This window comes from Lipophrys pholis (genome assembly GCF_963383615.2).
Source record: "Lipophrys pholis genome assembly, chromosome: 13".
NCBI classification, from domain to species: domain Eukaryota; kingdom Metazoa; phylum Chordata; class Actinopteri; order Blenniiformes; family Blenniidae; genus Lipophrys; species Lipophrys pholis.
The window spans coordinates 4965382-4978384 of NC_137632.1; the positions used below are offsets into that span (position 1 = coordinate 4965382).

Genomic DNA, 13003 nt, shown 5'->3' on the forward strand with positions numbered 1-13003 from the left:
AGTGGAAGGAGGACACAGATCTCAAATTGTTTTAATTCAGTTCTTCTACAGATACCAACAAACCACTTTGCACAACGATGAGTTTGAAGCACAGGTGAAAAGTATGAACGGAGACTGGATACAGGTGCACGTTGCACGATTTAAACCAATATCTTCCACTGGGATCTAAAACGTTAAATTACAGATTTACAGGCGACCTACATAGAGAAAGGCACTATCATTCATGAGAACTGAACGTCATAGTGGCCGTCACAGTTTCATTAGTGCAGTCTGCACATGTACAAGTTGATATCATATCATAGCGCATGAGATCAAAGTCCAATAGTGCAGCATGTAGTAGATCCTTACAGTATGGCTGAAAAAAAACATCCAGGCAGTGTAGCTGAGGTCAAATAGAGTGATATGGGACAGTACCATGGGATGATGGGGGTATGGGAGATATACCTTCATTGAAGTGGAGACTTCAGCTGGAGGGTTAACGTGTATCTTGTGGAGCAGAGGCTTCAAGAAATCCTTGTCCTACAGCAAACAGAAGGGAAACAGGCGTTTCTATACAGGATGTTACCTCAACTGCCGTCGAAGCCAACCACTGTCAGAGTCCACACTCACTGTGAGTTTCTGAATCTTTCCAGCAAGAGATGAATGCAGCCCCACGTGCTGAAACAGCGACGGCCTGAACCGCACACGGAGGCTGGACTTCTGCCGCTCGCAGTGTTTCTGGAGAAGGAACAAAAACCAGAAGAATGACGGCGCGCCCTCCTCTCCCACTGTCCATCTCATTCACACAGCCACTGCAGTACTTACTGCATCTTTCTCAGGATTGCAGACTTTGACCCAGAGAATGTGGTCCAGCAGCCAGTCGATGGGCTTCTCTTTGTAGAACATGAAAATGAACTCAACAATGAGGTTTAAGTCTGGAGCCTGGAACATTTTTCCTGCAGGAGAGGAGGACATTTACAGATGTTCATTGATCCTCCTGAGATGCTCATTAGCAAACCATTATGTGCAACAAGATGATTAAAAAATGAAAAGGGCTTAAGGGACTTGTTGCTTCACTGTATGTAAATGAAATGCAAACAACTGCAGGTAACAAATGGCACCTTGTTGTGTGAATCCCAACTGTCTAAGGTCATGAAAAGGCATGCAAAATTATTAATACACTGATTCTCACGGATACATGGACCACCCACTTTTAATATGTGAAAGAAAGTCAAGGAAATCAATAATAATTAAAAAAAAAAAAAAATCAAGTCTCAAAACTGTCATAACATTCCCGCCTGCTGTATTCAAGTGAGACGTGTTGCACCTTATCAGAACAAATTAAAATGATAAACTTTTATATAAATTAAATATAAAGTGTTTTCCTATAATGTTGCTGCTCTGTACATTTAGACAGTGGCTTGCAATTTTTTTAATCAATACTACCAATAAATAACCCAAAAAGGGGCTCTGCTCAACCCTCAGTATGCTTGCTTATGTTTCCAACAGCAGAACATTGGACATATTAAAATGACATGGCAGAAATTTTAAAGTAGTGAAACTACACAAAAATACTATATCTGGTTTACTTGTACTAAAACTACCCTCTCTATCATACTGTAGTGATGTGGACTTGCTTTTCCCATCCAATTGCAATGACCTGATTTCCATGCCGATCAATATCATTTACATCTTTACTGTCCCTCTGAAAGGAACCATACTGCATTTGATTGTTTGTGACAAATGTCGAAAATGAACTAAGTAGTTGATGTGCATGTGCCGACGAGTGGATTAGAAAATCCATGGAGTCAGAATAGCAGTTGTTTGCCTTGGCAATCAGCTGAGTGTGCAGATCTTGCTTTGTTTGACAGAGCCCCCGGTGGATGCTCAGTATCGATCAGGTGTGTAATGGATTGTACCAATGAAGCCCAGCTGAGAGAACTCCAGGATCATCCAGTCCTCGGATGAGAGCTGCAAGGCAAAGTTCTTCATGGTGGCGAAGTAGTTGGGCTTGGCCACAATGTCGTCTTCCAGCTGAAGGAACGCATGCAAAGGAAACTATAAATGTCAGGTGGGAGGAACCTCTTTTCTGTTGATGGAGAGGGTGGGAAAGCAGAGGGGACGTCTCCTCTATATTCACACAAGGACAACTTGAGTTGAGCTAAGAAACTCTTCTGAGCTGCTACACTAAACTAGATGACACTACAGCTCGACGGTACCTCTTCTCTCCAGGTGAGAGTAGACAGACAGAATGAGACAGAAAGACCGAAGATTAACACCACATCGACAAAGAAAATTGGTTTCCCAGTTTAGCGAGGACAGCAGTAAAGATTTGATGAATTCTAGGGGGATTAGACCAACAAGTGAATCTGGCTCCGTCCAGGATGAAAACAAAAAGAAAAACACTAACAACAAAACCAAGAGACTTCCAAGAGGCAGTCCGGCGCATTGTGTGAAAACTTCTAGTTGAATTCTTTCTCCGACATTATCAATTCCAATTTTTAACCTTATGAATTTTAACTATTTATTATCTCCTTTGAAGAACTCGACTTTTCTCCTCCCTAGTTTTAGTTTTTAATTAACTCCTTTTTAACATGTTTTTTCTGTGTTTTAGACCAATCAAATGGCACGTTTTAATATTCTACCTCTTAACTTATTTCTTCATGAATATAGAGCCGGAGAAACTTCGGGTCATTTTAGAACAATTATGTATTTTATAAACCTTCCTTCCCACATTCTTTATCCCATCCCCATTTCCTCCCCTTCTCCTTCCCCCTCCCCTTCCAACCGATTCCCATACCCATTTATCCCCCAACTTCCTCTTTTTCCTTCCTCTTACCTAAATTTAACCTCTCATCCCCTTCCTCTTCCCTCTGACCTGATCCCCTCACCCACTTTCCCTCTCTAATCCTAACCTCCTCCCTCCTTTGCCTAAACCTAACTCAATCAACCTAACCCAACCTAATCAAAAGAGCTCAGCTGTAACGGGAACCAGGAGTGAACTGGTATTTATCCTGGACTCATCTGTATGAAGCACTCTGGGATTCAAAACTGTGAAGGTTTTTTTCTTTGTCTTTTACAGCTTTTCTCGAACTACATGATTTAACAACCCTTTTGACCTTCAATTGTGTATCCAATCGTATCTATCATTTATGTATTCTGGAACACAGATAATATAGCACACACTGATGTCTCGGTTATTATATTGTCGAATGGCACTGGGCACAATTGATCTGAATGTCTGAGTCCGACAGCACATTGAGATGAGTCGCTCAGTGCAGCTGCTCCTTTGTCCAATCAGGATGTGGTGGAGAGGCTGGTTAGTGGTGTGTATTATAGGCTGAGGCCCCCTGCCACCATTTCCCACAGAGTCTAGACTCTTTCCAATCACTGAGCTGGCTTTTTTGCCCAGCGTCCCCAGGTGCCTGCTGGGGAATCTGGTCAATAAGGCTGGGGAATTTGTGTTTCTTGAGAAGCGTCAGGCTTTTGCCAACATCTTTCTACAGGTTTGGACAGCCTACAAAAAGACATAGTTGAGTCAAATACTGAGAGAATGTAGGAGCCACAAATAGACGAAAAGGTTTTTTCCTTGGGGCATTGTAGAAAAACAGCTTTTTTTCGGGGGGATTTCTAAAAAGGAATAAATCATTTTTTCATATTGATTTCATGCTTGTTTGCATGAAAAAGTAGAAACATTTACAGTTGTAGTCCTTTCAGGATTCAAGGTTAAATTGATCTGTAACTGATCTCCCAATGGATGGATTAGACGCCGTGCATGGCGACCGCCTCCATTGGTGTGTGAATGTGTGTGTGAATGGGTGAGTGTGGCTGACGATGTAAAGCGCTTCGGGACTGCTCAAATGATGTAAAGCGCTATACAAGTGAAATACATTTAACATTTACCATGTATGTTGCCCCCAAACAAACATGGGTTTGAAACCCCTGCCTTAACTTGTTGCAGCCAATAAAGCTAGTTTGGTTTGTAGTTTTCAAATAAATGGCAACTTTGAATTTGCACATATTATTTTGTACGCCCCTCATCGGAGTTGTCGAGTTTGTTTAATGAACTACGTACCTGTACGTAATAAACTCCTTTGCTCACAGCGTACATCATGAGGAAGGAATAGTCCAGATTCTGTTTCGTACGCCATCTGAACAGAAGAACAATGAAAATGTGCACCAATAAAAAACTGAGGCCGTCTGCCTGCGCTCCGAGGCATTCTCAGGTACTGTGCCCCATCTGTGAAAAGAATATCAGGCACACTGCTTCACATGCAAAAAGCAGAACTGTTCTTCCAGGTATATACGCAACAGCAGACTGCCTTTGAATAATTTATGAGCCAAAGCTGTCACACTAATTGTTTGATCCAAATGACGTTCAGTTCTGTGTGACGGCTGTTCAACAAGCGCTGCAGGTGTTCTTGTGTAGGAGGTGGCGCAGAAAAAAATACCTTTAACTGTGAATGCTCTGTCATGCACACACATTCTTTTCACACACGTGAAGAGACGATTGAAAAAAAAAAAAAAAAAAAAGAGTGCATGATTGCATTTAAATTCAGCGAGGTGGTTAAGTGTAGGAATAGAGAAGTCTTTATCATTGAGTTAAATACATGTGCAGCGAGAGAACAAGTGTCTACAACACAGCACCGCAGTAACAATATTGAAGACAAACTGCTAGAGGCAGCAAGGCTCACAAACATGACACAGAGTACTCTTTGCCTGAAGACTATTACATGACATACATGCAAAGTATTGTACGACTTCATAAGTGTGGCCACTGACTGCTCTATAAACAGATTTTTAATGAAGCCAGTTGTTAGCATGACCATAAAGACAAGATAAGTGCAAAGGATAATGGGAGCGAGCGCCATAGAGAATCGCAGCGATAGACGGTGCTGCTGCCGATGACCTTGATCCGACTTTGAGAAATGCCGGTGGAATACTAAGTACCCAGGCAGTCTACCTAAAAGCTCTCGCTTACCCTCTCCCTCCCACTTTCCCCCTGACTCATCCTCCTAGCTTTCCTGCAATCCTACTCACAGCTTTCTTGTGTTTTATTCTCATCGCATCGAAGATGGTTTCCGCCATAAATTCCCTGAACTATTTTCGTCACGTCTTTTTGCAATAAGGTGTCAGCGCACACAGAAAACGGGATGTTATGCCTGTCATGGTTGTCCTGACCTGACTCTTTCTTTGGAGTCTCCAAAAGTCTCTTTGAGGTTGGTGAGATCAGGGTAATACGTGGCTGGAGGGGAAATCACCTCCAGCAAGCCTGAATTCAGCTCTGTGGAAAACCTGTCGGTAAAAAAAACAACAAAAAAAACAGGCAAAGTCAAAATGTGACAAAGACAGTTGGTCTGGCCAATTTCTTTTAAGATTTCTTTGCATTTCTATCAGGAGTTGAGGAGGTGTACTCACTCTTTTTCCAGGCCGGCAACTACACTGTGAACGTAGTCGAGGTCAGTCTGCAGAAATTGTACCAGGAAAACGTTAGATATTCAGACCATTAAGCAGGATTTTTTGATTAATGCACACAGACTTCATGCCACTGGATGACTCATCGTGTATAACCGTGAGATCTCACCTCCCCGACGAAGACTATAATAACACAGTCAAGTTTCTCCTCTGGTGACAGCTTGTCTATTAGCGAACGGAGCGTCTCTGACAGATAAGACTTCACCTTCCGCTTCACTGTGGGGATTCCCATCACCATGGTAACTGTAGGAAAGTAGGAAAGTCATAGTGTGAGGTGGGAAACAAGAAGGTTCAGAAGATACAGGGGGCTCAGTTAAATCAAGTGGATCCTAAATCAAATAATCTTTGGTGTTAGATAATTGAAGTCCACGTGAACAGAGACTGATGCCCAAACTGACAGATGGCAGTGGGACGGATGAATGATGGAGGTAGTTTCATGCTTTTGAAGAAAAATATCTTTAAACAACAAAAACTGACTGTGGGTTCAATCTAAGCGTTTGCCATTGTCGTTACTGAAACAGAGTCAATTAATCACCAAATAAAGATGACAATGGATGGACTTTAGACATAGATAAAGTCCATTTGTAATAGATGGCACGTATCCAGCACCATTCTTTTTCCTTGGGTCTGCAAAGCGCTTCTAAATCTGGCCAAAACAAACAAGAGCCAAACTGGCCAAAGTCAACAGGATGGATGGAAGAAAACAAGAGAGCACAGGTTTGGGTTCTGCAGCAATCCTGCAGATGTATCCATCTTCACCTAATTTACATAATATTCCTCTGGGAAAAATAAGGTATATTTAACTCTATTGTAAAACAACATCTATAAATATCCTTCTGTAATGTGTAAAACGTACGAGATAAGAAAACCAATGTTGTAGAATTCAAGCACAACTGTTACTAAACTGCACATAAAGTAAGAAAAGCTGTATCATTGTTGTGACAATGCATCGTGAAAATAAATCTTATACCATTACAAAATCCAGTTCATTTCCCTTTTAAACAAAGCCATATTAGTAAAGCACATGTTTTTGTGGGATAAGCAGCAAACGGGAGTATGTGGGTTTCACCGATTAATTTTGCCAAATCTTCTCTGCTGATTCCAAGAAGCTTTCCTCTGCTGTCGACTCTGAACAAACAGCAGAATTTTACAATGTGTTCGTTTAACCAGCAGGAGCCTCAGAAGAAGCGTACACAGCCACAACAGCATGGCTCCTCCTCCTCGTCTCACCAATCACACACCCAGGATACGTCAGAATTGTCCCTCTTATCTCCTTATCTATGGACTTTTCTTTCACCCCGGAAGTGTTTTGTGTGGCGGCCATGATAAGGACTGTCCAAATTCTCAATAAGCAAAGGACATGAGGCTCGTTGCTTCCTTTAGAGCCTCCTTTAGCTTAGGAACCACTGATGCATCCTTTCGCCGCCGTCAGATTATTATGACGTCACTAGGCCTGTCACGATAATAAATTTTGCTGGATGATAAATTGTCCCAGAAATTATTGCGATAAACGATAATATTGCCGTTTTGATACCATTTTTCCACTAATATATTAATAATGGTATAATAATGCAAGTATACCCTTTAAAAGATAAACTTTTATTTCTTAAGAATATTTAAAAATGGAATTGTATTATGAAAAAAAGACATTGTAAATATCCAAAATAAATAATCAAAACAACCCCTCTCCCTCTCACGTGCAATTGATTTATTGATTATTGCGACAAGCCTCAACGTCACTAAGTGAAAGTGCCACACCAACGTGATCGCCTTTCACAAACTCCTTTAGGAAGCCTTCTAACACCTTTCCTTAACCCCGCAACGTCATCCACGGGGTTAAGGTAAAGTCGGTAGATAAGGAGATAGGAGGGACAATTCGGACATACCCCTTGTCTTGATAAGTGTCTAATGGGGGGACATTAAGACTTTTGTCTGGACATTTCATCCTCTCCTTTCCAAATTGTTCCAAGATGTTCTCACAGTATAATAATTTCTACAATCCACTTATCAATGGAAGGATTAGAATGACAATGCTGCGTCACTATTGTGCATTTGTTGCTGCACATGAGGCCATTTTAAGAAATTTGTTTGGATTCATTTGGTGAGACTATCACCAAAAATCCAAGATCTAATGAGATATAACTGGCCATGATTTCAATCTCTAATTTCTAATGCAGATTACTCTTTCTTCAACTGGTTCAACTCCTGTATTTTGTTCAGTTGATTAAGTTCTTTTTTTTTTTTACTCCCAAATAATTATATTTATCAGTGAGGTTTGTAAGTCACCTACAAGAGTTATCGTCTCAGCATAAAGATTTAACCATATGTCAATTTTCGTCTTCAAACAAAGAAGGGTCAAGCAGAGCAAGCTCTCATGATCATGTGAGAAAATGTCCTCTTATAATGATGTTCAGCTGATCGGTTCGATAACAGCAACACAAAAAGAACTCTATGTAAACTCTTTACTGCGGTCATGAAATCAGACCAACTTTATAGCTTCATCATGGGAAGGAAACTACATCAGACTGGGGAAAAAAAAAAAAAAACAACACAAAATGCTGCACACATCATCAGTTATATATTTTTTTTCCTTGGAAAGACAGCGATCCCTTTCCCAAGAAATGGATACTGAGAAAATGAGCGAGTAGCAAGTGTACTGTGAGCCCACTCCAGTGTGACAAGAAATGTGAGGGTGAACAAGTCCATCACGCTGCTGGTCTGGTGCTAAGTCTGTTTTTTTTTTTTTTTCCTTTCTTCTTCTTCTTGTTTTTCTGCGCACGAAAATAAGTGACGACAGCAGCATGAAATTGCCCATTAGCCTGCCTGCTTCTTTCTTTAATGTGCAGCTTTCTCTTTCTGTACGCATTATGTAGTGTACTTGCCCTTTGGATGCTTCCTGTTGAGGCAACCTACAGCCAGTTGTGCAGTGTCTGAGCACATAAAGAAAAGGCAAACAAGGTTGTGTGTCGGAAGTTTCTAAAAAGCTGTGTGACACAGTGGTGCTGGTTGGGGAAGAATGGAGGCAGGAGTGTTAAACATGGCGATTGAGCTGATGGGGGTGTGTGTGTGTGTGTGTATGTGTGTGTATGTCTGTGTGTGTGGGGGGGGGGGGGGGGGGGGGGGTGAATGAAGGCACAAAACAAACTTGAGATGCAGGATGAGTGAACAACACAGTGAATTTGACAAAGGGTGCAATCCTCCAGAGTGATCTGTGCAGCGTGGTGAATCTGTCCCAGTTCTGCTTTTGTGTTTCTCACTCTGAGCTCCATGTAGTATAGCGACACCCACCACCACCACCACTACCGCCACCGCCACGAAAGTAGGTCGAGGATGAAAGGAGAATGTGGGAGGAAGAAAAAAAGAAATGGGAGAGTGACAGAATTAGAGAGGATGGCAGGCAGTGAAAGAGTGATAATGCATGCAAGTACAGCTGGAGCAGGACCGACTCCGACGCTGCCCCTCCCCGTGTCCCTTGATCAGCCTGCCCATGTCTCTGCCGCCCTTTTTTATCTTTCAGGGCAAAAAAATACAACTGGAAAACAATCTGTTCTTGTCTACTTCTGTCACATCAGGAAGAAGTGACAGAACAAACAAATATATAGATGTTATGTTTCTCCTGTCTCGACTTTAACCTTGAATGTAAATGTGTTTATTATCCTATTAAAAACATATTTGGACAAATAATAGAGGTGATGTCCTTCATATCATGGTGATAGGACAATTTAATATACACACACAGCACACAAAAATGTTGTTTTTTTTCCTCATTATGTATGTGATAAGGCAAGAAAATACAAAACAGTATCTCAAAATATGACAATATTTGACAACAGTGGATGTTTTTATTCGTTAATTTTACATATTACATACATTTAAGAAATTTTTTAACCAATTTAGTATTTTACCTCATTATGTATTATTATTCATTTATGGTTATCGAATTACTGAAAACAAAACAACTATTTCCAACAGAAACATCTAACCAAACCAAGACGATGGCTCTCCTTCCTGCACCAAAATGTCAGCAAATTAAACTGAAACATAACAGCAAGTCTAAATGTAAATACGGAGCAGCTCAACAAATACATCCCGTACACAAAGACAGTTTTAGCAAATATGTCGTAAAATTTTTAACTGTTTTTCCACTCCAACATCTTTTTTGATGGCCTCTAAGTTTAGCAAGTCCAACAATATATTTGCAGATGCAGTTAACTAGAGTTTTATTTAGTTTAAATAGAGTTTGTAACATACTAATTTGCAAAATCCTTTAAACAACAAAAAAAGTACCATCAGCATGACAAGCTTCACTGAAGTAAAATCAATAGCTGCCATACATTGTGACACATGCATCACAAAACACCCACATTATCAGGATGGGGAGAGAGCAAACCTGATTATTATTCTAATATTAACAACATGTGGGCATCAGACCTTTTCAGTGCTGTGCATACAAATGTTCACAGATGAAAAGCATCACACTGTAAAACTCTGCACTGTAGATGGTGTATGTATTGATGCTTGCAGCTAGAAAATAGAGCCCCGTCCTATTTGTTCCCTTCAGTGTTGCATTGCAGCAATGTAGCCAGCGAGACCTCTTGTAGCATTTTGTTCAATTCAGAGATTAATTGCTGACAGACAGTTATGCTTCTTCGAATCCCTGCAAAACAAAAAAAAAAGTGTCGGAACTACACGGCACAGATAAGCTATGTGATGGGAAACAGTTTGAGCACTGATGCATTGTGCAGAGCGAGAACTGATTCAATGTAGTGTTAATTTGCATGTGTGAGTAGGAGAGAGACAATTTGTTAAGAGCCCAAAGAGTTTCCAGTGGAAAGAAAAGTGTTCCAGAATAGATCTTTTGATTAGAGAGTGTTGATTAATCAACTGGCATCACAACTCATGACACCCAGACTGACTGTAATCAGCTAAATCACAGGTTTGTTTGTCACATACTGAAATTGAATTGTCTGTTAGCAAGCAATGACTCACAATGGCAGGACACGTTACACGTACACAAATGAGGAAAGAGACAGCATATGTCATTTTTTGTATTATTTGTATTACCAGCAGTTTACAATTTTTCTCTTTTTTTCCCAAACAGACACAACATGCTACATTGGATCCTGAGATAGAAATACTAGTCTATCAATGCACAGAATTGAATTAAGTCCCCAGCAGCACCGCTACCGACTGAGACTCACATGATAATGAACACAACAAGCATATTCACCAGCTCTTGCAACTGGGAAGGAAAAGGGATCCTACTTGTTGTCATGACACAAAACCACTGGTGTGTTTGGATGTTTTCAATATAGCAGTGGGACCTGCGGGCTGGATTAGGCTTAATGCCCGCAAGAGATGCTTTTTTTTTTTCTCAATGCGGAGAGAGGAAATGACTTGGACCATGTGTATCTGGGCAGACACATGGCTGTTTATGCTTCGCTCAGACAAAGAGAGGAGTTAGCACAAACAGAGGCTGCTGTAAAGGCATTCCCAAATAAAGGAAAGTCCTCCAGTGTATCTTGTGACATGTTAAATAGCTGGCTGGTTTAAACAAATGCCCGTGTATTAAGAGATGTTGCTTGGCAACAAACAAAGAAGAGTCTATGGAACAGGGCACAAATGGCTGGGAGACGACTTGCTAAAGGCTATATATGCGTGTTTGGGGGACAACCATGCCAGCATTTACAATAATACGAATAATGGCTTCTAATAATGTATAAAAGGGCTTTCAGTTGGGTCTCATTCAATTCATAAAGCCCCTCTAGGCTTCCTGATCCAACAATGAGACTTTTGCCTATTTCATCTCAGCTATGATGATGTCAAAAACCAATCAAACAATACTCATGTGACACTTCTGGTCCCTTGAGGATAGAGCTGCCAGAGGCCTGTCGTCTATGCCATGTGGTGCAGACCGTCAGCCAAGACACAAAAAGCTTGTGTGGCGTCGTCTCTGTGAGACCCGCTACAGCACAGATCAACAACTGCATCCCAGCAGCAGTATATCCAGCTTAGCTGTGCGTTCCAGTGAACTGAAACAGCAGTGTAAACTGGAGTCAGCAAGACAGCACGAGGAAACAAGCTCTGCAATATCACTCTCAATTCTTACACAAGGCTTATTAGGAGCTTCACACTCTTTTTGCTAACAAATATTTGCCAGTTTGTTATGACGCTGGAAGGCCTGGCAACAGCCGTGGAGTGATGATGATAAGAAATGCATGGCACATTAGACAAAGGAGAACGGAGCATTTTCAGATTCAGCTTGTCACCAATAGTTGGTGCTTTATTTAAAAAAAAAAGAAGAGAGAATTTAAATAAAAAACATGATATATCAGCATTCAGAGATAGAATAATCTCAAATGTTTGAGGTGGTCCCTGTCTATAGTATAGTCTATACCAGGGGTTGGTAAACTGCGGCTCCCTGTGGTGAGCTGTGTGGAGGAACGACGCTGATCAAGGTCTTTCACTTTTTCTTGCTAACTGCCACAGACAGTGAAAATTCTGGACTTAACATAGAATAATCAGGATCTACACAACAAGGGAATGACACTGAACGCTACACCATTCACACGCCCCTCTCTCTCCTCACTTCATGTCATTTTCCTTTAATGGAGGGAAAATTATATTTGAGCCAAAAGTTTTATCGAAGAGATGAAACTGAGTGAAGCGGTCACAAAATGGGGTATTGCCCAGTGGATGGTCACTGTAGTGTTCTAACACATAGCATAGAGGTTAAACTCGAAATATCCAGTGTAATCTTCATTTATATGTCAAAAAGGGTTTTTTTTGGCTCCCAGTGCATTATTTTCAGTGGGAATACAATAGAATAGAATAGAATAACGGGTCCAAATGGCTCTTTGAGTGCTGAAGGTTGCTGACCCCTGGTCTATACCAACAGTACTTATCCCAGCTGCGGTGCCCGGTTTGTGACTTGTCTCTGTAAATGATGTACTTGTTGAATTGGACAGTTTTTCCACTTTGGTAGTTGCTCTGGTTTTAGAGATCACTGACCTCGAATGAGGTCAAACAGCATATAAGCCAGGGATTTAAAAAAACGAACTAACTTCAATTTGCTTCCTACTTATGTGTCCTCCCTTTCCTGGAGTCTGTCCGAGCCTCTGCTCTTCCGCTTGGTCATTGTCATCAGGAATGTGGAGACACTGTTCAGACCCTCAACTCAACTCGGCTCCCCTACGGCCCCCAATTCACTCCCCCTATCACACTGAAAAGCCAGATAAGTAATCCTCTTAAAGAGAACTTGATATAGAAGGGGTCACATGCTATATGCTGCTGCTCCAAGGGTAAAAGGAGCACAATTTTAAAAGTAAAAAAAAAAAAAGGTTGCTAAAAGGGGGAGTGAATAGAAAAGAGTGAAACTGGAGTGGATTAATCCATATGAATGGGGACCTAAAGCTAGAAGAGCTTTGCCACTTCTGTGCGCTTTGTGAATAGCTGGCTGATGTTGAACTTAAAACATTGAGACAAAGTTGCACTCCGACACAGCCGGAAGGGCTCAGAGTGTTCGTGTTGTGTTTTTCTCTCATGTGTG

The 13003-nt window shown here is 41.1% G+C and overlaps 1 protein-coding gene across 1 annotated transcript in view; it reads right to left on the minus strand.

The window, feature by feature from the left end:
• Positions 1-13003, minus strand: part of mgat4a (alpha-1,3-mannosyl-glycoprotein 4-beta-N-acetylglucosaminyltransferase A) — a 35586-nt gene that overhangs the window by 5532 nt on the left and 17051 nt on the right. Inside the window, exons 4-11 of the mRNA XM_080478990.1 lie at positions 5564-5697; positions 5398-5444; positions 5161-5274; positions 4055-4130; positions 1899-2013; positions 805-935; positions 610-717; positions 445-519 (exon numbers count right to left, since the gene is read on the minus strand). Of these exons, the coding sequence (XP_080335116.1) occupies positions 445-519; positions 610-717; positions 805-935; positions 1899-2013; positions 4055-4130; positions 5161-5274; positions 5398-5444; positions 5564-5697 (800 nt within the window). The remainder of the gene's footprint in view (positions 1-444; positions 520-609; positions 718-804; positions 936-1898; positions 2014-4054; positions 4131-5160; positions 5275-5397; positions 5445-5563; positions 5698-13003) is intronic.